The 26060-nt window shown below is 41.3% G+C and overlaps 2 protein-coding genes and 1 non-coding gene across 3 annotated transcripts; 2 read left to right on the top strand and 1 right to left on the bottom strand.

Annotated features, from left to right (window-relative positions):
* The first annotated feature begins 3156 nt into the window (after positions 1-3156).
* Positions 3157-10721, top strand: LOC117984092 (chymotrypsin-1-like). The gene is made up of 6 exons (XM_069499934.1): positions 3157-3160; positions 6874-7066; positions 7536-7782; positions 8919-9065; positions 9642-9740; positions 10301-10721. The coding sequence occupies exons 1-6, from the start codon at positions 3157-3159 to the stop codon at positions 10403-10405; spliced, it is 795 nt and encodes a 264-aa protein (XP_069356035.1). The 3' UTR covers positions 10406-10721.
* TRNAL-CAG (transfer RNA leucine (anticodon CAG)) lies at positions 5129-5212 on the top strand. The gene has a single exon. It is a non-coding gene; the product is annotated as a tRNA-Leu (tRNA).
* A 402-nt stretch (positions 10722-11123) lies between the features above and the next one.
* On the bottom strand, positions 11124-25293 carry LOC117983671 (vanin-like protein 1). The gene is made up of 9 exons (XM_034970289.2): positions 24984-25293; positions 20371-20463; positions 19215-19307; positions 17888-18030; positions 17329-17525; positions 16191-16325; positions 14702-14866; positions 13131-13266; positions 11124-12396 (listed from the first exon to the last, which is right to left on the bottom strand). The coding sequence occupies exons 1-9, from the start codon at positions 25041-25043 to the stop codon at positions 12009-12011; spliced, it is 1410 nt and encodes a 469-aa protein (XP_034826180.1). The 5' UTR covers positions 25044-25293; the 3' UTR covers positions 11124-12008.
* Between the last annotated feature and the right edge of the window lie 767 nt (positions 25294-26060).

Genomic DNA, 26060 nt, shown 5'->3' with positions numbered 1-26060 from the left:
AAGTACTTACAACTTATCGATCTACCACTATGTTAGCCGTATTATATAGCTAACATAGATGTCGATCGATAAGTATGGCCCGTATATTGTTGTCCCACTATTATCGCAGAGATATATGACAGTGAAATGCTACTATGTTCTCGGGATCATAGATTAAACATTGTACCAGTGCATATAATATTCGATAATTTACTGTTAAGTATGCATAAATCTCTATTTACTCTCAACATTCTAAGTGAATTGTCTTGTAGTTAGGTTAGTTAGCTAATATATTATGTGTAAGTAAATGTATATTTATTATTTACTTGTATAATGTCTTACTTTCTAGCCATAATAACATAACAATTATTTTAGTAATTCTGCAATAGAATCTAGTTGGCTCACGGCCGTAATCTTTAAATATATAAAAGGAAAATATGACTGACTGACTGAGTGACTGATCTATCAACGCACAGCTCAAACTACTGGATCGGGCTGAAGTTTGGCATGCAGATAGCTATTGTGACGTAGGGATCTGCTAAGAAAGGATTTTTGAAAACTCAACCCCTACGGGGGTGAAATAGGGGTTTGAAATTTGTGTAGTCCACGCGGACGAAGTCACGACCATAAGCTATTTAATAATATAACAAAAAAAAATTGAATGTAACAAAGCTTTCTCGAAGCTTTTCCAACGCTTTGTCGATGGAAAAAGCCTCAAGAAAAGCGTGAGACGTCAGACAGCGTTGCCGCTCTGATTGTACTAAGACTGCAATTTAGGTAGATACGTCAAATTGGCAAATTCGAATAAATTCTTTTTAATTTAACCATTATAGTCTGTAGACAGACTTATAAACCACTTATAAACAGAGTAATCGTTTGTTTGGAATTCGAATTCCAAAGAAGCAATTAGGTATTTTTCGTGTAAATAAAAAAGGATTGCTGTTTTTAGTTTTTTTTTCATTATCATCGTGATCTACCCATTCGCCGGCTCAGTAATGCGCTATGGCTTATGGCCGTAATTAATGGAGTGATGAGTAGATTATGGCGACGGTGATGGTACCTCAAAATGGTTAGCGCCTACTGAGATAATGTGTCTCTCTCATTTGTTTGGGATTACGTAACAGAGTTCAGGTGGCGCAAGGTGGTGGTGGTTGATGATGATGGCGTAACAGAGAGAGCGCTATACTAATCACTAACTTGTTTCCGCGATAGGGATAGACGCAGAATTTGGTCGATAACGCTAGGACAGATCTTGCAATTTGCAACACATCATCATCATGATCATCAACCGATAGACGTCCAATGCTGGACATAGGTCTCTTGTAGGGACTTCCACACGCCACGGTCTTGCGCCGCCTGAATCCAGCGGCTCCCTGCGACTCGTCTGATGTCGTCCGTCCACCTAGTGGGGGGTCTTCCAACACCTTGGGACCTCAACGTCTATCGGTTTTACGAACTATGTGCCCTGCCCATTGCCACTTCAGCTTCGCAACCCGTAGAGCTATGTCGGTTACTCTCCTACGGATCTCCTCATTACGTAGAGAAACTCCAAGCATAGCTTTCTCCAACTCGGTTGGGCAGCGTTCAGGATTTGCAACACATTAGCACTAAAAGGTTGGGCCATAAAGGGCTAGGCTAGAATGCTAGTCCCGTTACAATCGCAGGCTGACACAATAGGCGCAAGACAAACGAGCGGATGTGGGCAATTCACCATACTTGTCAATGCGACGCGCGCGCATGCAGATTGCTATGCCGCGATCACTAATATGTCCTTGTTGTAGATCTACGAACATTCTGATGCGATACCTTATAAGTCCCGCAAATTGCTATTGCGCTGGAACCATGTCTCCTTAACATCGAAATGACGTCATTTTGACCTCAGCCGAAATAAAAATATACCATCAGCTCGAAACTTCAGTCTAGTGCTGACGTCACTAAAATGGCGGCCACGCGCATTAGAAATTTGCGGGACTTATATACATCAGCAGTTGAATAAATTAAAAGTAAAACTGACAGTATTGGCCTTGTCTACAAGTTCAAAGCCGCTCAGCGTGCTGTAGAACGGGCTATGTTGGGTGTCTCTTTGAGAGACAAAATCCGTCGGAGAACCAAACCGACATAGCTCAACGCATTAGCCAGCTGAAGTGCCAGTCGGCACATGGATTTTTGGAAATTCAACCCCCACCTCGATTTTCTAAATTCCCAACGAAGCCGGGCCGGGTCAGCTAGTATCTACATATTTCAGCTTGAATTTATTTTATGATCTAATGCGTATTTAAAAGGATATAAACATCTTTCAGAGGCCACTCTAAAATAAATGCCTGCTCTATTTAATTTGTACTTCTATAAAGTTTGCTCTGGCGCCGAGCTAAGTATTTTGATAGGACTGGTGTTGCACGTGAAATATTGTCTATCATTCCGCATAGGCCCTTTATGTGGATTTGTCTTCAGTTTGAAAATGGTTTGAAACTGATGTTCATGTCCATGATCTATTTGATATACTGTTTAGGAGTGTTCGTATTGGTCCGGCGGGTCACAACAAATTTGGTAACCATCACCGATATGGATTTTGTTGGGTTCAGACAGTGGCGGATTTGCCCTAAGGCCCAGTAGGCCCGGGCCTAGGGCGGCTAAGTAGATATTAGAGGCGGCCAATCATGACATAAAGCACTTTTTTTAGTAACAAAAAAAATAGCGCCTGCTGCGCTCGCGCTCCTATTTATTTGGATTGTATTTTACAGACAAATCAAATGGTAAATTTTTAATCCAACCCCCCCCCCCCCCCCCCCCCGTCAACTCATGGCTAAGTGTTGAGAAGGGGCGGCTGGTACTTACGAAATCCTGGGGCCTAGGGCGGCCAAGACTGCAAATCCGCCACTGTTCAGAGGATAGAGGGCAACTCTCTGAAGCTAAATATGCCACTCTGCCGGCGCTGAGTAGTTGTCATAAGTATTTATGGCGCCTGAAAGAGGTCTTATCGTTACCTTTTTGGTATTCACTAATAATATTCACTCTCGACTTGAAGGTATTAATAAAATTAAATGTAAACATACAAACATTCAGACTCGAATGCATATTATTATGGATCACAGATCATACATAAAACAAGACGTCTTGATAGTTCGAAGGCAGTTAGTAATTTCCTGCGGTGTGCAAGAATGCCTATTATACTGCGATATGGGTTAGTAACGTTATAAGTCCCTCAAATCGCTAATGCGCGTGGCCGCCATTTCAGTGACGTCAGCACTAGACTAAAGTTTCTAGCTGATAGTATATTTTTGTGTTTCGGCTGACGTCAAAATTAGGTCATTTTGAAGTTAATGAGACATGGTTCCAGCGCAATAGCAATTTGTGGGACCTATAGATTTCAATATGACAATAATATACCTGAGTAATTCTTATTTTAATCTTCCAAAAAATATTTATGGGGCCAGGATAATAATATTGTAGGTGGCTTTCTGAAACAAGTGGAAGGATTTGAATGCTATTTTGTCATATTTATAGTTAACTAGCTTATGCTCGCGACTTCGTCCGCGTGGACTACATAAGTTTCAAACCCCTATTTCACCCCCTTAGGAGTTGAATTTTCAAAAATCCTTTCTTAGCGGACGCCTACGTCATAATAGCTATCTGCATTCCAAATTTCAGCTCAACCCGTCCAGTAGTTTGAGCTGTGCGTTGATAGATCAGTCAGTCAGTCAGTCAGTCAGTCAGTCAGTCAGTCAGTCAGTCACCTTTTCCTTTTATATATTTAAGAAGAAGACTAGATGATGCCCGCGATTTCGTATGCGCGTGGATTTAGGTTTTTCAAAAATCCCGCGGGAACTCTTTAATTTTCAGGGATAAACGGGACCCTTTTTACCCTAAATTCATGGTTTTCAGATTTTTTCCCTTAATTCTGCTATAAGACCTACTTACCTGCCAAACTTCTTGATTCTAAGTCAACGGGAAGTATCCTATAGGTTTCTTGACAGACCGACAGACAGACGGACAACAAAGTGATCCTATAAGAGTTCCGTTTTTCCTTTTGAGGTACGGAACCCTAAAAAAGTGTTCCGTACCATTATCATTCCAAAACTGTTCATCGAGGTTTTTTTTTTATTTATTCAGATACAAGTTAGCCCTTGTCTGCAATCTCACCTGGTGGTAAGTCATGATGCAGTCTAAGATGATAGCGGGCTAACCTGGAAGGGGTATGGCAGTTTTTATTAAACCCATACCCCAAAGGTTTCCCAAGGATTTCTGATCCTAGGTGAATCCACTTAGTATACACGTTAGTATTACGTGATTTTTTTATTGCTATAGGGGATCTATCGCTATTCGCTGGTATTCAGATCAATCACATATCATCAACATATAATTTACATACATCGTACATATGTACATGCATAGTGCATTTTTCAGGCATATAAAGAAGCGTATTTTAATAAAAAACTAGTTTTAGTTCGGAAGATGTTTAGTGCTGTGTTTTTAGTTTTATGTTTAGGAACATTTCCTATTTACGGTAAATAATGAGTCAATAATATTTTTTCGCTAACTATGGGCCTCATAAGAAAGCTCAGAGTCACTCAGCGGGCGATGGAGAGAGCTATGTGCGGAGTTTCTCTACGTGATCAAATCGGAAATGAGAAGATCCGTAGGAGAACTAGAGTAACCGACATAGCTCAACGGGTTGCGAAGCTGAAGTGGCAATGGGCAGGGCACATAGTTCGTAAAACCGATAGACATTGGGGTCCCAAGGTGCTAGAATGGCGACCTCGCACCGGAAAACGCAGTGTTGGAACTCGAAGACCCCCCACTAGGAGGACGGACGACATCCGCTGCTGGATTCAGACGGCGCAAGACCGTGGCGTGTGGTAGTCCCTACAAAAGCCCTATGTCCAGCAGTGGACGTATATCGGTTGACGATGACGATGATGATGATGAGAATTAAGCTTGTGGTTCCTTGGACTTCCGCAAAGTATACCTACCTAACACTGTGTCTATCCGAAATAGGAATTTGGGAGTTACAGATCACTCATCACAAATAACAACTGCAATTACCTACTGTCATCTAGTGTATTATATTTTATAGTTTATTGACGTCATACTAGGCATGTGAAGTAGTTGAGTAAAAGATTAGTACAATAATTTCGACTAATTGTAATAAGTCAGGATGGCCGAGCGGTCTAAGGCGCTGCGTTCAGGTCGCAGTCCACTTCTGTGGGCGTGGGTTCGAATCCCACTTCTGACAAACAACTTTTGTCTTGATTTTTGGTTTTATTATTTTTAAAAGGTACATTTTATTAAAAATAATTTTATTTAAAATAAAATGTACCTTTTTCCTATAATACTGCTTTTGTTTTGAAAGCATTTGAAAAAGTTGAAATTGATCCGGCAAAATGCCGCATTATAATCCCAAGAAAACCTCTAACATTAAAGAAACAAATCATGACCCTCAGAAATTAGGAATAAACTGCAGAAAGAGATTGTTACTGTACAGAACTTCTATATAAAACCGATCTTATTACTCTTTACATTTTTCAAATTCCTGATAGAATTATTTTTAAAAATAATAAATACTTAGGTATATAGATACTTGTTACGGATACAGCTATCCTTACCTATCTATATAGAACCCAGGCATAGCCGGGGGAGCTAACATGTCGTCTAGCAGCCCAGCTACGTGTGGAAATATGCCATCTCATCACGTTCCGGCACATAGAGTCATCAAGGTCTGCAGCCAGCTCTGTACGTGATCTCTGGTGCTAACCGACCACAGAACGGTAGAGGGGAAATCGATATAAAATCGATAGAGTTAGTTTTAAGGTAGCATTAATCTAGCATAAGTAGTATTTGTAATTTAGATAAGATATAGTTAAGTAAAGGCCTTCGTGTCCCAACGTCGACACGAATGTCCTAATAAAATCATTTTCGTAACCAAAAAGGACTTCTGCCTTCAACCCCCGCTCCAGGTAGCCGCCCTTACGTAACTTACTAAATTACTATTTACCTACAATTTTGTTTATGTTTTTTATGTGTGTGTTTATAATAATTTTTTTTAGTTTTTCGCCCTAATTTCTATTGGCATGGACTAATTAAACCAAGATTATTTTTATAGAGACGCATCGAACTTCCAGTTTACGAGAGTTTAGCTAGGTATAGTCCGCGACAGGTCGAGATGGCAATCAGGGTATGAGGCGGGGCGACATCCCCCTATACGGCCCCTCGTAGCTTTAGTTTTAAGTTTGCGTTATAATTATCACCACTATATCTTACAAATCTAACACTATACCAGACAATCAATAAGAGTTATTTATTACCTATTTTGAATAAATCATTTGATTTTGACTTTGACTTTGACTTTGACTTTGACTTTGACTATACCCACACGTCACCCACGCTCGCCCGCACCGGGTTAGCGCGGGGGCTGTATGGGTGTGCGGGGTGTTCCCTCCCCGATTGCAATCTCGACCTGTCACGTACATACATTTCCGCAGGTAGCTCTAAAGCAGCCCAATTTTTCCTTTTACTTTACCATAGCCTAATATTTGACATTCTATTATTTGACATTTTATTATTTTCTGGTGGGAGGTTTTGGCCGTGGCTAGTTACCACCTAACCGGCAAAGCCGTCCCGCCAAGCAATTAGGCGTTCCGGTACGATGCCGCGTAGAAACCAATGGGCCATAGGTTTATTAAAAACTACCATACCCCTTCCAGGTTAGCCCGCACCTGACTTATCTTAGACTGCAGCGTCACTTACCACCAGGTGAGATTGCAGTCAAGGGCCTAAATCTGAATAAAAATTAAATGAAAAAACAATCGTCGATTCAGGATCAAACCGAGAATTCCCACACCCTAGTTCACTCTTATCAGACCCAATTAGGTATAATGATTGAATTTTTATTTTCAGTGACATCCCGATACTACCGCCCAATCCCAGATGATGGGCGAGTGGACTGGGAGAAGATAGTGGGGGGCACGAAGGCCGCCAATGGCTCAGCGCCGTACCAGGTGTCGCTGCGAGTGTATGGGTACCGGCACTTCTGCGGCGCCTCCATCATCACGCCGAGAGTGATCCTCACCGCCGCGCACTGTGTTGACGGGTAACATTACTGCTACTGGACTGGGAGAAAATAGTGGGGGGGGGGGGGGGGGGGAATAGTGGGGGGCACGAAGACCGCCAACGGCTCACGGCATCCCGCTAAGAGTGATCCTCACGGCCGCGCACTGTGACTGGGGGAAAATAGTGGGAGGGGACTAAGGCTGCCAATGGCTTAGTACCGTCTTCTCGACTGAGGGAGGATAGTGGGGGGATAGGGGGTGTGCACAGATTAGTATCTAAGGGGGTTTGTTTGGGGGATAGAGGGGTGGAGGGGCAGATGGGAATTACTTAAATTATCACGCAAATATTCTTATACTTACTTATGGTTTTCGAAGAAATAGGACGGTATAGAAAAAATTGGCGCTTGCTGCGCTCGGGAACTTTTAAACTGTTCTGCAATTCTTGCAAAAAATCGATGTTTTGTATATATGATATTAAATATATTCTAATCTGTTAACTTTAATTTCCAGAATAAATTTCAAATACTACAAAGCTATAGTCGGCACCAACCAGCTGGCATTAGGCGGCAAAGGGTACAGCATTCGCAAAGTGGTTCGCCACGAGAAGTACGACCCCGAACTCATCATTAACGACATAGCGGTCATCTTTACTGAGAAGGAGATCCAATTCAATTCCGTCGTTGACGCGATAGAGCTGAATGATGAGCCCATAGCGCCGGGGGAGAATCTGCTCCTTACTGGATGGGGGACCACTTCGGTAAGATATACTGTTTACTAATAAAACGCTCATAATAAACGACATAGCGATCATCTTCATTGAGAAGGAGATTAAATTCAATTCCGTGGTTGATGCGATAGAGCTGAATGATGAGCCCATAGCGCCGGGGGAGAATCTGCTCCTTACTGGATGGGGGACCACTTCGGTAAGATAATACTATTTACTAATAACACGCTCATAATAAACGACATAGCGATCATCTTCATTGAGAAGGAGATTAAATTCAATTCCGTGGTTGATGCGATATAGCTGAATGATGAGCCCATAGCGCCGGGGGAGAATCTGCTCCTTACTGGATGGGGGACCACTTCGGTAAGATAATACTATTTACTAATAACACGCTTATAATGAACAACATAGCGATCATCTTCACTGAGAATGAAATCCAATTCAACTCCGTCGTTGACGCGATAGAGCTGAATGATGAGCCCATAGCGCCGGGGGAGAATCTGTTCATTACTAGATGGGGGACCACTTCAGTACGATATGGCACTCACTAAGTATAACTAAACTGTGTAAACTTGTCGGTAAATGAGTTATAATATAGAAAGTATGAGAATATAGAAAATAGTTTCATATTTGTGCCTTTTGGGGTGGAGACCATGAGTTCGTGGGGCGAGGAATAGAATAGAATATAATAGAATGTTTTTTTATTCATGTAAACTTTTTACAAGTACTTATGAATAGTCAGGTAGTTTTAATTTACCACTGGTTCGGATGATGCTGAGGATGCTAGATCCTTTTTTAAGGACCTGTCATTCCGTCTCGCGGAATCCACGGGGGAACGGAGGGCTGGCAGTTACCTCGGTCAGCATATTATTAGTCTGGCCATTCAACGAGGTAACGCTGCCAGCATTCTGGGCACCCCGCCTCGTTGCGGTGGTTTAGACTTTAGATGATAATTTGTAATTTTAATAACTAATTGTTATATGCTTGTATTCCACAAATAAATAATTATAATTGACTAATTTATCTTTACACTTTGATGAATGATGTCGCAAAAAATTATAATAATTGTCCCACATCACAGATTGGTGCGAATAGAAAGAATCGTCCTACATACCAGATATACCTAGTTACATGGAGGAAATAATCTGGGTTAACTTTGTTCGCAGTACCCAGGCCTAGCTCCCAACGACCTGATGCAGCTGGAACTGAAAGCGGTATCCTATGAGGAGTGCAAGGTCATGCACAAGGACACCAACCCCGTATACGAGACACAGATCTGCGCTCTCAGCAAAACTGGCAAAGGCGCTTGTCATGTGAGTATACCACTATTTGATCTAGCTCGCAGCGATCTGATGCAGCTGGAACTGTAGTCGAAGTTTCTCCACCGATTAAAAAAAATTACTCAAATCGGTTCAGAAATCTCGGAGATATCGGTGTATATAGGTAGAAAAACACAACTTATATTTTGAAAGTCGGCCAAAAAAGTTGCCTATGATTAATCCTTGATTAATCTACTTGTCTGTGAAAGTCCCGTCAAAATAGGTTCAGCCGTTCCGAAGATTTGCCCGTTCAAACAAACAGACAGACAAAATTTTTAAAAACGTGTGATTCAATTATGGTAGGTAGGTACAGTTCAAATAACTATGAGCTTAATTTGAGGTAGTTATTTCGAAATTACAGACAGACACTTATTTATTAGTATAGATATAGATAGTATAGATATAGATAGACTAATTGAAAGCTTCCTATGAAAGAAGAATATTTTAATATCACTTAATGAAGCGGCAATGTAGAACCAACCAACGTCAAATGGGCTCAGTGGCTAAGACACTTGAGTGAGCGTTCAGCGAATCACCCGCTAGGTTCTTTATTCTCTGTATCGTCCTCAGGGCGACTCCGGAGGTCCCCTGGTGAGGGAGGGACGACAAGCGGGCATCGTGTCCTGGGGACTGCCCTGTGCTAAGGGCAAGCCAGATGTTTATACAAAGGTAAGTACGAGCATACGTTTTTATAACATGTTTCCGAAAGAATTCGTAGATTTGCCATTGCATAGATTTAAACACAACATTTGCTTACTCGCGGATACTATACAGTTGACGAATTTCTAAATGACAAGGTTGCACGCCAGGTTGCAAAATGAGCCAGCTCTTCTGTCATCAGATGAGGCTATTAATCGCGACGAAATATCTCGTGGTTTTTTTGCACTACTCCATGGCCCCAGGGTCTCCACGATAAACGGAACAAAAATGTAGCTAACTCTCGATAAGAGAGGCATACTTGCGCCGCTTGCCGTTTTCAGCCATTTCTGCTGCGGCTCCCGGTCTTGATGCTGTCTCCCTGATATGACACGGGGCCAATGTGTCAACGCACGTTACAAAGTCTACAAAATTCCTAGCTGGTTCCTCTGGGTAGGATGAACGTTTCGAACGAACGAAAAGTTTCGATTAATTTGGACTTCCAAAAAGCTTATTAGAGTTTTTATTCTACCTATTCTAAAAACTTAGGTTCGTACGAAAAGCTATTGGTTTTCTATCATTTATTTTTTCAGGTGGAGTCTTACATGGATTGGATAGAAACAACCCTTCGCGACGACGATCAGGACCACGTTCATTTTATACATCACAAACGAAAAAACAAAACTTTAGTTAATTAGTTTTTAGTAGGTAGGTATATGCAAAAACTGAAACACGTGTCGAATATTTTTACATAAAGAATAAATATACAAAATTTCAAAAATATATAATGAAAACCTACGAAGTTATAAGCTTTTTGTGTTGAATCGTTGTCTCGCAAAAACATGGTCACCCCAATCAAGCGACTGTGAGCGAACGGGACGGCTAACGGCGATATAGCGCGCTCCTGCTTGCGCGGCTCGGATCAGCTGGTGCATGCGGTCATTCAACTAGGTGTCCAAACTTTCAGGATTTTAAAGTATTATTTGGTCAAAATATAATCGAATGAAAAATGATTGCAATCGATTCTGTTACTGATTCTGAACAAACTACTTTCAGGTTTTGCGTATACTAAAACTAACGTTGTATAGCAAGATAATTTTAGTGATATTGGTAGGGGGTTAAAATATATATTTTAATAATTTGTATATTATGCTATAAGTCAGTATATTAAATATATGTAAAATGTAAATTATGACGATTAAAAATAAGTAGGTCGGACCTACTCTAAACTCAAAATATAGTTAAGAGAAAGAAAACAGAATCAGCGCCTATATTAGAGTTAAAACGATACAGATTCAGGGAGGTACCTATGTCAAACAATATAGACCTGTCTTGTATTAGCAAAGTTCGCGCTAGAGATCTTGAGATCCTAAGTGTATAAGTTATTTTTAAAAAAATAAAAAAATATACACACAGTTTCATAGAAAAATATTTATTGTCACTCACACTCCCATATTACTAATATCACAGAGTTCAGTCGTGTATTCACTCATGTATCCAGCAGTGGCGTGCAGCTCATAGAGGCATAAACGCACTGCTTACCCTCATTGTAATAAATCAATGCTTATTTTTCATTATAACCGGCCGTAAAATAAGTTCATACCTAAATGCATACCCTGGCTTGAACTCCTGTGCACGCCACTGGTATCCAGTATATACATACTTAGTAATTCTAATTTGTAATTAATAAGTAATAAAGCTAACTTACATAGTACAATTTTCAGCCTTAACCTTATTACTGGAACATTGGTATGATTTTTATCAAAATATTACCTATCTAGTATCAATAAATATAAAAATATAATTTTCCACACAACTGCGATGATAATAGTGTTGTGTGCTCGCTTAGAAAGAAAAGAAAAGAAAAATACATTCTCAGCTTTAATAAGTACCTTTATACAAAGTATTTTGACTCGAAAAAGGTTTGTTGAGTAGGTAGGTATGAAAAATGTTAGGTAACCAAAAACAACCACAAAACTTTTTAACCTTAGAATCACTTTTAACCTTTTCCTATAAGTATACGTATCACTGCATGCAACAACACCTAACTACGTAAATACATGCAATTTCAATAAGAGACGATTTCAAAAACTTTCAAAGCATGGCAAGAATTGCAATTTGGAAGGTGGGATTAACATATCAATAATCTTACACAAAAATAAGGAATTCTTTTCTGCGGAAAAATTCGGGATTCTTCCCTCCGGGAAAAATCCACTTAGGGCTAATTTTTTTAACTCTTTTAAATACTTAAGTAAACATTTTTTCACAATAATTACTCCTTACGAAAAACATTCTCCTAATTCACATCATTTCTAATATATAAACGGAAACAATAAAAATAACTACCCTCAACCTAATCCAAACATAATCAAAGAATTCCTGAACATTTTCATATGAAATGTATTCAGAAACATCTAGAATTAGACTTTCCTTATTACTATCGTTATTTTCAAAATCTTTGGAGTAATCTCTGCCAATAATACCAAACGTGAGAATATTCTCAGTGTTGTATATTTTAGTAGTGACATGTTTGTAATCTTTATTCTCAATAGTAAATGTGAGGTTTTCCTTGTTAAATACAGTTTGACTAGTGGTTGAAATAGTGGGGAACTGGGCTGTGTTTTCTTTGGAGAAGTTTGCGTCGATGGATATTTCGTTGAATTTGATGTTTGTGGTGTTGTTTTCGGATCTGTGGACAAAGGTTTACTTTACCTGTCACATGTACTTATAGAAAGCATAAACAACCGCACTTGACCAGTGTAGTGGACTATGGCTTACACTCTTCTCTATTTGAGAGGAGACCCGTTGTGGGCCGGTGATGGGCAGAGATGGCGATAGTGACCTCTTTGGTGCGTTTTCAACTTGGACTTCATTAATAGTACTGTCAGATGGGAATAACTAGGTATTCATGCATTCATCATCATCATCATCTACCGATAGACCAATAGTCCACTGCTGGACATAGGTCTCTTGTAGGGACTTCCAATCGCCACGGTCTTGCGCCGCCTGCATCCCTCTCTGCGACTCGTCTGATGTCGTCCGTCCACTGAGTCTTCCGGTGCGAGGTCGCCATTCCAGCACCTTGGGACCCCAACGTCTATCGGTTGTACGAACTATGTGCCCTGCCCATTGCCACTTCAGCTTCGCAACCCGTTGAGCTATGTCGGTTACTCTGGTTCTTCTCGGTAGGAACGGCATTCCGAACCAGTGGTAAATTAAAACTACCTGACTATTCATAAGCACTTTTAAAAAGTTTACATGAATAAAAAAACATTCTATTCTATTCTATTCTATTCTATTCTACGGATCTGATTTGATCACGTAGAGAAACTCCAAGCGTAGCTCTCTCCATCGCCCGCTGAGTGACTCTGAGCTTTCTTATCACGCATTGTAGCTAGTTAACTAACCAAAACAGAAACTTACGCAATAAAGCACGCGCGCTTGTCCAACCCTGCGCACGCCACTATTGAGCAAGTCTGCACTCCAATATTGCTGGAACCAGTTTGGTGGATGCCCTCAAAGGCGACGAGACTGTAGGTGACATCTTGTGGGTTTGAACCTGTGGGAGAAAAGGAGGCATTATAAAACTTTTGGTTAGACATTTATGTTTTTAGGGTTCCGTATCTCAAAAGGAAAAACGGAACCCTTATAGGATCACTTTGTTGTCTGTCTGTCTGTCTGTCGGTCTGTCAAGAAACCTACAGGGTACTTCCCGTTGACCTAGAATCATGAAATTTGGTAGGTAGGTGGGTCTTGTAGCTGGCTTAAGGGGAAAAATCTGAAAACCGTTAATTTGTGGTTACATCACACAAAAAAAATTAAATTGTGGTCATAAACTAATAATGAGTATTTTCAATTTTCGAAGTAAGATAACTATATCAAGTGGGGTATCATATGAAAGGGCTTCACCTGTGCATTCTAAAACAGATTTTTATTTATTTTTATGTATCATAGTTTTTGAATTATCCTGCAAAATGTCGAAAAAATACGACTGTAGGACGGAACCCTCATTGCGCGAGCCTGACTCGCACTTGGCCGGTTTTGTTAATTCTGATACAAGTAATGAAGCAGTCTAAGATGGAAGCGGGCTAACTTGGAAGGCGTATGGCAGTATTTATTAAACCCATGCTCTTTTGGTTTCTACGCGGCATGGTACCGAAACGCTAAATCACTTGGCGGCACGGCTTTGCTGGTAGGCTTTGGTTTCTACGCGGCATGGTACCGAAACGCTAAATCACTTGGCGGCACGGCTTTGCTGGTAGGCTTTGGTTTCTACGCGGCATGGTACCGAAACGCTAAATCACTTGGCGGCACGGCTTTGCTGGTAGGCTTTGGTTTCTACGCGGCATGGTACCGAAACGCTAAATCACTTGGCGGCACGGCTTTGCTGGTAGGCTTTGGTTTCTACGCGGCATGGTACCGAAACGCTAAATCACTTGGCGGCACGGCTTTGCTGGTAGGCTTTGGTTTCTACGCGGCATGGTACCGAAACGCTAAATCACTTGGCGGCACGGCTTTGCTGGTAGGCTTTGGTTTCTACGCGGCATGGTACCGAAACGCTAAATCACTTGGCGGCACGGCTTTGCTGGTAGGCTTTGGTTTCTACGCGGCATGGTACCGAAACGCTAAATCACTTGGCGGCACGGCTTTGCTGGTAGGCTTTGGTTTCTACGCGGCATGGTACCGAAACGCTAAATCACTTGGCGGCACGGCTTTGCTGGTAGGCTTTGGTTTCTACGCGGCATGGTACCGAAACGCTAAATCACTTGGCGGCACGGCTTTGCTGGTAGGCTTTGGTTTCTACGCGGCATGGTACCGGAACGCTAAATCACTTGGCGGCTTTGCTGGTAGGGTGGTAACTATTAGCCACGGCTGAAGCCTCCCACCATACCAGACCAGAAATTTAGAAATTATACAATTCCAAACCCCTGCCAGGAAATCGAACCCAGGACCTCCCACTAATAAGAGCACAGTGCTAACACTGCGCCACTTACCAATAACACTGGTCTTCACGTAGAACTGACAGCAGAACGTGCCGTGGCACACAGAGTCGCTGATTCCCCGCGCGCTGGCTTCCACGTTCAGAGGCCGGCTCGCGTACTGACTGAGCTCGTCACTTGGGAACGAGGCGGGGGGAGTGGCGATAAGGGTGGGTTCACCTGAAACAGTTGAAGTTTCTTGTTGAAATTTCAACAGAGTGTGTATGTCTATTGCCGCTTTAACAACAAATTATAAAAAGTAAAAACCAAGATGGCGAATTTCAAAATGGCCGCCATGCAATTTTTTTGTTTTACAGACTAGCGCTTGGCTGCAATCAGACCTGCGAGTGCGCTTGCCTAGAATAAAAAAAATCTTATTTAGTTTTTTTTTTATATTTAGATACAAGTTAGCCCTTGACTGCAATCTCACCTGGTGGTAAGTGTCGTACGATACAGTCTAAGATGGAAGCGGGCTAATCTAGAAGGGGTATGGCAGTTTTTAATAAACCCATGCCCCTTTGGTTTCTACATTTTTATAAGTTTTACATTTTGTAAGATGCGAATGTACGAAACCCTTCGTGTGCTAGTTCGACTCGCACTTGACCGGTTCCATTACTAAAATCCTTCTTTTATTGCAAAGTAGCACAAAACTGTATAGGTCACGCAAATTGCTAATGCGCGTGGCCGCCATTTTAGTGACGTCAGCACTAGACTGAAGTTTCGAGCTGACACGAACAAACACACTTTCGCATTTATAATAGGGGAAGTGATTCAATTAAACTTTACAAGTACCTACCTACCTACTTTTGAATCGTCAAATGCAAAACACAAAATATATTTCTACCTATGTCCATTGTAGATTTTGAAACCATCCAACCGATGTGCCCCAAACCAGTTTCATTAGGAATAGGAAGTCAACGATGTGCCCCAAACTAGTTTAATTAGGAAGGCAATAATGCGAAGATGATATTGAACCTCTAAAACAATGGACATGCGGGTATCCGCTAATAATTTAATTCAATTTATTTATTAAATCGGACAACAATTGATCCATTATGTGTTAGTAACAATAAATACTTAATAACTATGTTAATACTTAAACACTAAGGAGTTAGTAACAAAATACTTAATCACTATGTTAGTACTTAATAACTAAAAGGGATTTAGTCCTCTGCACGAGTTTCCCCATCAGAGGACTATCCATTTTGTCCGCTATCATGCGCAGGATCCCGTTGCTGCTTCCTCGGACTCTGGACAACAGTGATGCTGTTTTCTTGCGCCAGATGGCATCGAAGCCATCTGTCCGCGCCTCAGCAAACATACCTGATGCACTACAGAACCGAGGTTGCCGCAACAAAATCCTGAACGCATTATTATATTGGACTCGCAGCGCATTGTAAGCCCTTTGCGTGTACTGAAACCACAAGCTTGCCGAGTATAAGGATGTACAGTATGCCTTGAACAGCGTGACTCGAATAATCTTAGACGAATTATAATAACTTACCAATTCCATTTCTCCCGAGTGTAGCAACAATGAGAGTGGAAGTTCTGTCAGGGACATCTCGACTGCTGATGACGCCGCTCGCAGACACCACGTTGACGTTGTTAGCGAACGCCCAGGAAGACGGGAACTGCTTAGCTGAAAAAAAACCATGTAAATAACTAATGGAGAAGAAAAGGAACAATTATCAGGTCTGCACTCCTCTCTGGCTGCTGTCGGTCTTGCAGGTTTTCTTTGGGACAGATAATGGCTATACTATACTAGGGCCATTACGAACGTGCGAACTAGGTCATAAAATTATTTTTATCGGACCTCTCACTCGCGCTTACAGGCCTTATGGAACTGGAACCCGATTCTCTGGTGTTGTGTGTTAAGCAACAAAAGCCCATACTTTTTACCTGCGTCTGCCTACGCCGCGTCCGAACGGCATCCTTTTATCGATAACGGCTTCTGAGGCATTCTCACAACCCTTGATCGTAATGTAATCGATCGTAAATAATTTATCACCTCGTTCGAACGTTCGTAATGGCTCAACTATAAACTACTCGGCGTTTTAGGCAGTGGTCCGACCGCTGACGATGAACGAGAAATGAGTAGAACTAGAAACTATAAACAAGTTGGCGAACAGCGGGAAGCGAGTGTGTAGTTTCGATAGTTTTGTCGCCGGGTTATAAGCGAGTGTCAAGTGCGACGAGCGATTACTCGCGCCATTCGCCCGCGGTCGCCCAGTCCTGCTGTGCAAACCTGCGCGCGAGTTACACGCGTTCAATCGAGCGAGCATCGTTGAAGGAATATCGCAGAGCGGGTTTATTTTTGAAAGCTCGTCGCTCAGCGACAAAACTAGTAAAGCGAGTCGTCGCCGGCAGTGTGAACAGTCAGAGTCCAGAGAGCAACTTTGGATATATGCATCTCTTTCGTTTACACGGAATACATACATTTCGGCGGTTCCTCTGGTGCTGCAAATGTTCATGGGCGGCGGTAATCACTTAACATCAGGTGACCCGCCTGCTCGTTTGCTCGCTATCTCTATTAAAAAAAAACATTTATTGTGCGTTTCTTGAGAGAGAAAATCGCCGATAGTTAGTCGTTTTCTCGCCGGCGCTCGGACAGTACAGAAAACCCTGCCAAAAATTCAGCTCACCAAATAAGAAAGGTCTCCTGGACAAAACGTTGTCAGTGACAACGAAGTTCTTGATGCCGTCGATCTCCTGAGCTTTGGTCAGAACGAGGTCCTCCTCCACGATGACTCCGAACGTAAGCCCGAAGTCGGTGACGAAGCGACCCAGCCTTGATGTTGTCGTGTTGCATTTCGTGAGGCCGTTTACGGGTTTCCTGTGCCTGAAAACCAAAAATTAATAAATTACTCTATTGTATTTCGAACAAATGAATGGTATAGGTAATCAAGGTAGGTATAGGTAGGTAATCAAATCAATCAGGTTGGGGTCCCAAGGTACTGTAATAGCGACCTCGCACCGGAAGACGCAGCGTTGGAAGACCTCCCACTAGGTGGACGGACGACATCAGACGAGTCGCAGTTAAAGACGGCCCTGGATACAACTTACAAGTTAATCCTGGACTGCGATCTCACGTGGTGGTAACTGGTATGAGATGATGAAGGCTAATATGGAAGCCGGCAAACTTGGAAGTGGTATATTTCATTTAACCCGTACCGTCGTCAAAGGCCAGGTAGGTCGACTTACACTGAAATAACAGCTCCGTTTCTATCAAAGACCAGAGTGCTGGTAACTAGTTCCTCCTTGTTCTGGCAGCTTATTTTCTCATACAGTGGCGCCACCACGTACATTTGAGCATGCTTCGCCGCTGCTGAGATCGACTTCACGACCTGGACGACAAAATAGGTTCCTAATAACTTTATAGTCAGAAATCAAACTTGAGACTACTTTCTGGTGATGTTAGCATTAATTTCATCATCATCAACCGATAGACGTCCACAGCTGGACATAGATCTCTTGTAGGGAGTTCCACTCGCCACAGTCTTGCGCCGCCTGAATCTGGAGCGCCTCCCTGCGAATCGTCTGATGTCGTCCGTCCACCTAATGGGGGTCTTCCAACGCTGCGTCTTCCGGTGCGAGGTCGCCATTCCAGCACCTTGAGACCCAACGTCTATCGGTTGTACGAACTATGTGCCCTGCCCATTGCCACTTCAGCTTCGTAACCCGTTGAGCTATGTCGGTTACTCTAGTTCTCCTAAAGATCTCCTCATTTCTACCAAAATTCTACCTCATTTCTCTTTCTAACAAAAAAGATTTAAATAGTGTTGTTTAATTTTATAAATGAAACCACCAAACATTAGGTCTAAAAAATATAAGCAAATATCATCATCATCATGATCGACCCTTTGCCGGTCCATTATTGTCCACTATGATACAAACATCATAGTCACTGATCGTTCCTCCCTGCGTTGGGGACAATACGCAGAGAAACTTTCAGCTTTTATAAAATAACGAATGTCTGGCACGCGCTGGCTCTTAGGGTGAGATCTATAGAGCGCACTTTGACTTAGCTTAGACTTAAGACAGAGTTAAAACGAGACAAAGCTACATCTCTCACAAAAATCTGTCTCGTTTTAACTCAAACTTATGTCTGAGCAAAGTCAAAGTGCGCTCTGTAGATTTCAGCCTTAGTCCATAACGCGTCATGCGGCTTCCTCTTAGAGGTAACGGATATTGTAATAATTCTTGCATTACATTCAATTATTTGAATGTTCTGGCTTTAATTCTTCAATGAGATTTAATTCTACGTCAATCTTCATTGTCTACGAAATACCGAACGAGATAAGGAGAATATAGAAATTACTATAATCCAGCATATCAATCACTCATAATCTAAATATATAAAAGGAACAGGTGACTGACTAACTGACTAACTGATTGACTGACTGATCTATCAACGCACAGCTCAAAATACTGGACGTATCGGGCTGAAAATGGGCATGCAGATAGCTATTGTGACGTAGGGATCCGCTAAAAAGGATTTTTGAAAATTCAACACCTTATAGGTAGGTACCTCATCATAATTTTCTAATCCATTCACACAGGATTCGAGCGTACCGTTGGAAGACACATCCTTTGGGGTAGGGAGCACCAACAGGTCGACTTTCTGAAAAAAGAGAAAATAACTAAGTACCTACAATGAATTTTATTCAAAATGTAGTCTATTGTTGTAGTACTATTAGTCTACTTGGGCCATTATGAATGTGCGAACTGAGTCATAAATCATTAAGATTATAGGGCTATGACTTGTGAGAATGCCACATAAGTCGTTATCGATAAAGAAATGCCGTTCGGCCGCAGGTAGCTTTTGTATTGTTTCTCCTCGCTCTTTATACCCTGTTATTGACTATCGACTAATCCTTTTTTTACTGTTACACACAACACCAGAGCATCATGATTTAGTCCCAAAATGATTCAGGACTCAGTTCACACATTCGTAATGGCCCAATTATTACATAATATATTCTGTGACTGTGGTAAGACCTCAGCCGTTCCCTCTACCTCCTGTCTTTAGCCGCGGAAAAAGTAAGTAGGTAAGTAATGTAAACTTTAATAATAAAAGTAAAAGGTTAAAAATCCCGTGGGAATTCTTTGAATTTCCGGGATAAAAATTAGCCTATAATATGTCCTTCCCCGATATGTAAGCTCTGTACCTTAAAATCGGTTAAACACTTGGACCGTGAAAAGGTAGCAGACAGACAGACGGACGGACAGACCGACGGACGGACGGACGGACAGACAGACAGACCCATACTTTCGCATGTAGAGTAGGTACTAGGTGATGCCTACGACGTTATTATAATATTCACATATATTTAGGTGTTTAAAAATTACGTGAGAACTTTTTGATTCATCATCATGATCAACTGATCGCTGGCTCACTACAGAGCACGGGTCTCCTCTCAGAGAGAAGGGTTTTTTGCCATAGTCTACCACGCTGGCCATGTGCGGATTGGCAGACTTCACACACCTTTGAGAACATTATGGAGAACTCTCAGGCATGCAGTTTCCTCACGATGTTTTCCTTCACCGTTAAAGCAAGTGACACACATAACTCCGAAAAGTTAGAGGTGCCCGGGATCGAACCTCCGACCTCCGATTAGAAGGCGGACGTCCTAACCACTAGGCTATCAGTTATCACACTTTTTGATTAAATGATAACAACTTACTGACTGAGCTGCTTCGCGTATCAGCGCGGCATATTTATTGCTGCTGATTAGATCGCCCTTCGCGATGTCCACCACGGCCGCTGTGTAGCTCTCCTGGGGAAAAAATACATAATATAAGTACTCAAGATGATTTAATTATTTTTTTATTTATTTATTTTACACTTTATTGCACACAACACAAAGTAAACATTGAAAAAACACAATACAGGATCTTAATCTAATAGCTGTAGCATGCAAAGGCGGCCTTATCGCTAAAGCGATCTCTTCCAGGCAACCTTTGACGAAAGGAATCACGAAAGCACGGGTTGGTGCGGCAGCCGAAAATGGCCCTAGGTATATTATATTATTATAAATTAGACTACATACACAGTACATTCTAATAATACACAAATATATATAAATATATATATACCTATATACATATCTCTATAATATACTACATAATTCTGTTTACATAGATAAATAATAGTTCTTCAAACGATTTTTGAAGGAGTTTAAGGATTTCGCCTGACGTATTTCAGCTGGGAGTGAATTCCAGAGTTTGACACTGTTACTGGTGAAAGAGTTACCATAGTATACCGTGCAGCTGTGTGGAGTCATAAGCTTATTGTCGGTGCTGGAGCGGAGGGAGAACTGATTGTTCTCACCAAGATAGGAAAACCGTTCTTTTAAGTATGATGGTGTTTGAGGGTAGTACAGAATACGATATAGGAGCGACAAAGCGTGCATCTCCCTCCGCCGAGATACTGGCAGCCACTTTAGTTTAGCACGGAACTCTGATACATGATCGTATTTTCGTAGGCCGAAGATAAAGCGAATACACATGTTTTGTAGTCTCTCCAGCTTGTTTAAAAGTTCTTGTGTCAGGTCCGGATAACAAGAGTCACCGTAGTCTAATATTGGCAACAAAAGTGTGTTAGCTAACGTAATCTTAGTTTTTATTGGCAGAAGATTTTTCAACCGTCTTAAGTATCCAATAGTGGCGAAGATTCTCCGCCCCACCTCCCCTACTTGTGGACCCCAAGAGAGAGAATTGTCCAAGATTAGACCAAGGTTCTTGACTTTATTGCTGTATGGCAATGCTATACCATCGAAGCGGACTGCAGGTAGATTATGTAGCTTAGAGAGTATTCTGGGATTACCAATAATGATTACTTGCGATTTGATCGGATTTACTGCAAGTCCATAGCACTTACACCACTCGCAAACCTTGGCCAAATCTGAATTTAGTGTGTTAATTGCAGCTGGAATGCGCTCAACGGTTTCCGAAGTGTAAATTTGTAAATCATCAGCGTAAAAATGAAAGGAAGATGAAATAACCGAGGAGATTGTATTAATAAACATAGAGAAGAGAAGATTTATGTAGCGAGTGACCACAGAGTTCAACCACAAGAATACGTATATAAAAGGTTTTGCATGAAAACAAAATCGTAAAATGTTGGCGGTTATATGGGCCGAAACGCGGGAGGGCGCCCGTTCGGTACTTGCTCGGTGGCTCTTTCCCGGGACGCCTTCTTGACTCCCTACAAATTCTTTCTTCCTTTCCTTGTCCCTTGGAGTCTTTCTCCCCTTTCTGGAGCAGATGTACACGAGAACGCAGATCCGGATCCTTCCTCCAACACCCACTGGTCCACGATCACGGTCCGAGCTGTTCCGCCTGTTGTGCCAGTGGTGCGCGAGTTGGCGGGGGACAGAGGAGAAAGCTTTGTGGTGATTTCTGGACTCAAAAGTCACGTAATCAAGACAATTTAGAGCCTCAATAGCTCAACCGGTAAAGGAGTGGACTGAAAACCGAAAGGTCGACGGTTCAAACCCCGCCCGTTGCACTATTGTCGTACCTACTCCTAGAGCACAAGCCCGACGCTTAGTTGGAAGAAAAAAAAGACCTCCCCACCCCTGCTCTGAGGCGGTTGAGCGACTTCCAGATAGGCTGGCTGAGGTTGTATCCTTCAACTAGTCTCTCATTCACGCTGATGTTCGGGTTCGGGGTACCTGCCGTGGTTCCAGATAGGGTAGCACAAGCCTGACGCTTAGTTGGAGAGGAAAGGGGAATATTAGTCATTTAATATCGCTATAATATTCTTTAAAAAAAATAGGGTACCGTATGGGCGTGGGCCGACTTGTATGGTAAGTAACTGCCTGAGCTTGGCGATCAGGGGTGTTCGGCTATTAGGAGTCTGTAGATGGTGGTCTGTGCGAGTGACGGACATTACCACGCGCGTGAAGCAACCTTTAGTAATATCAGTAGTTACCAAGTAGTTACCTAGGTAACTACTCCGGCTCGTTGGAAAACTTGGAACACCGCAGAGACGTAAGCTCTCTTTGCGTGTTCTATTGGTTCTATCGGTGTTCCGAAGAGTTGTTTGATCTCATTCCACCGTCCATTTTCTATAACCGCACCGCACGTCACCGCAAACACCACCTTCACCACCTGGGTTTCTGGAGCACTTCGACCACCCATTGTGCCAGATCCTTTTTTCCACCATGCGGTGTTCCCATTAGATTACAACATGGCGTTATTCAAGGGGCGGACCAACAAGTTTCTGAAAGGCCGGCAACACATTGGTAGTTCCTCTGGTACTGCAAATGTTCATGGGCGGTGGTAATCACTTCAGGTGACCCGCTTGCTCGTTTACTCGCCATTTTTATTTTTAAAAAAAATCCTTTGGCAGCTACACCTCCCTGTCCCAAATCTTAATGATTCATTGGCATCCATGAAATGCGTCTTGCGCTCAAAAAGATGCCCTAATTCAGAACTTATTTCTATATTACCTATGATTAAATCTCAAAAGATCATAGTGCGTTAACCCAATCACGCATGCAGTGTGTGATATTATTTTCTCTTTTCCACAAGGAATAAAATCTCACCATCTATTTCTAACCTTTTATTCTTTGTCTCTTTCAGGTCTATCAATGCGGACTGCATATTTTTATGTTGTCTCGCTTTACAAGTTGAGGAGCCCTTACATCCTAATTCAATATCCCTTCGGCAAGTCACGTACGTAGACCTACCCACTTAGAAATAGAAAACTACACGCGATATGTGTTTCCTACCAATTACAACCCGGGTATCTTTAAAACAAGAGTGAATAGGCATCTTCTAGGTAAACGCGTCCCATCTTAGGCCACATAACCACTTTCCATCAGGTGTGATTGTGGTCAAGCGTATACCTAGGTATAATGAATTTTTAAAAAAACTACCTACTTTTTCATGTATTTTATGAATCATTGAAACTGCTTTTCAAACAAAAAGAGATATATCCATTGAGTTTTTTATTCTTAAAAGGTGAAACACCAATCTTCACATTGTGTTCGTTGCCTTATAGGAAGTGTGTTTATATTAAGATACATTATACCAATACTTACTACTTAGTACTTAAGTTACTGACTAACAAGGAACAATTGGACCTACGCGATAGACGACCAGTAGACAGCATGTAGCCTAAGTAATAAAGTGTGTGGAGACAAAAAAAAAAAAAAAAACTACCGACCAACGTGCTTAGCTCACGTACGCACGTACACATACGTACTAATATTATAAATGCGAGTGTGTCTGTCTGTCCGTCTGTCTGTCTGTTTGTTTGCTGGCCTTTCACGGCCCATCCGTTCCATCGATTTTGACGAAATTTGGTACAGCGATAGCTTGCATCCCGGGGAACGACATAGGCTACTGTTTATCCCGGATAATCAAGATAGTTATCTATCTGACTTTGAAAATTGAAAATACAAATTCATTAACACATTTTTTTGTGTGATGTCACCACAAATCCACGGTTTTCAGATTTATTCCTTTACTTGTGCTTTAAAATCTAACTACCTAAGTACCTGCCTTTCATAATTCTACGTCAACGGGAAGTAGGTAGGTACCCTATAGGTTTTCGTGACAGACACGATAGACAGACGGACAGACAGATAGACAGAGACAATTAAATTAGATTAAGTTGGGATTAAGTAGGTAGTAATATAGGTATTTTACGTGTAGATAACTAGAATTATTAGAAATCATGTCAATAAACATAAAATAGATTTACCGCCATTAATAATTCTCAATGACTTCTATGTATACTAAGTATACCCATTATTTAGCTGCTAAAACTATTGTCATGATTGAAAAGAAAACTACTTTAACTACTTTCGATCTACCCAGATTTAATTTAAAACATAAGCTAAAATCCTATTATATTAACAAATTGTAATGATCCCCATTTTTGTATAAAATGTAATGTAATAAGTGTTTCTATAAACAATGTAAATTGTTTATAGAAACACTATTATTATTATTATTATGTATTAAGAAGTAGACGGAATGACACACTTTTTAAACCTTCATGGTTTTTTTGCTGTGTCTAAATTGGATTAGTTAATAAACATTCTTTATGTTGGTAATTAAAAAAAAAAAACCTACCCGCATACTAGGATACCTTTACCTAGGTAGGTAGCTACAATTTAAGTAATTAGTATTGAAATTAACAATCTCATACCTATGTTGAACCCTAAATAAGTAAGTAGTTATTTACTTTCTTAATCTTAGTATCAATAAGTAATTATTTAATATAGGGTATAAAAAATCACAAATTAAATAAAAACCTATATTTATTTTATTTTTCACTTACCGATGCACACCAAACAAAACCGAAACATAAAGAGCACAACACTATTTTTAATAATTCCATTTTTCCGAACGCAAAAATTAACAAAAGTAAAAAATAAATTAAAAAAAAAAAGTTCGTCGACTAGCGACCTGAACCGGGCGGTTACGCACGAAGACACCGACTACCACTGGGTCTGGGAGGCATTGAGTGACTGAACTGAAAACTCTAGCATGCGTACATAAAAACAATTTTTTAATGCAGCATCATTTTTGAAAAACGGCGGAAGCATACTTTTAACATGCCACGCGAGGTAATTTATTCCATGAGAAGCCCCATGGATTGACACGAAAGTTGTTGATACAAGATTGCTACAATCCCAATCGTTATGATAAACTGAATTCATGGTATTCTTGATGCAACAGTGCATTTTAGCCAATAGTGAGTTACCGTTGTCCGTTAGTCATCATCATGATTTACCCATCACCGGCTCACTACAGAGCACGGATCTCCTCTCAGAGTGAGAAGAGTTTTGGCCATAGTCTACCACGCTGGCCATGTGGGGATTGGTAGACTTCACACACCTTTGAGAACATTATGGAGAACTCTCAGGCAAGCAGGTTTCCTCACGATATTTTCCTTAACCGTTAAAGCAAGTGATATTTAATTACTTAAAACGCACATATAACTCCGAAAAGTTAGAGGTGCGTGTCCGGGATCGAACCTCCGACCTCCGATTAGAAGGCGGACGTCCTAACCACTAGGCTATCACAGCTTTTCCGTTAGTTTTACTTAGACTTACCTGCGAGTTCAATTGACTTGTTTATCTTTTAAGTCGGCTAAGAAAGAACGGATTCAAATAGGAACCTCTTAGCGTACCTAGCTGCTAAACTAGCGTTTCTTCTTGAATCAGTGCGCTGCATATTATAGGTCTTATTAGTTTGCGGTAAGAATATTCTATGTTCAAGCAACTCTTTTACCTTTTAATTCTGATAAAAATTTCAAGTAGGAACCTGGAGACTGGAGAGTGATATAATGCTACTTATATCCCGGAAATTCAAAGAGTTCCCATGGGATTTTTAAAACCTAAATTCACTTGGA

The sequence above is a fragment of the Maniola hyperantus genome, chromosome 7 (genome assembly GCF_902806685.2).
Source record: "Maniola hyperantus chromosome 7, iAphHyp1.2, whole genome shotgun sequence".
In the NCBI taxonomy this organism is placed as follows: Eukaryota; Metazoa; Arthropoda; class Insecta; order Lepidoptera; family Nymphalidae; genus Maniola; species Maniola hyperantus.
This window is presented reverse-complemented; position numbering and strand designations above follow the sequence as displayed.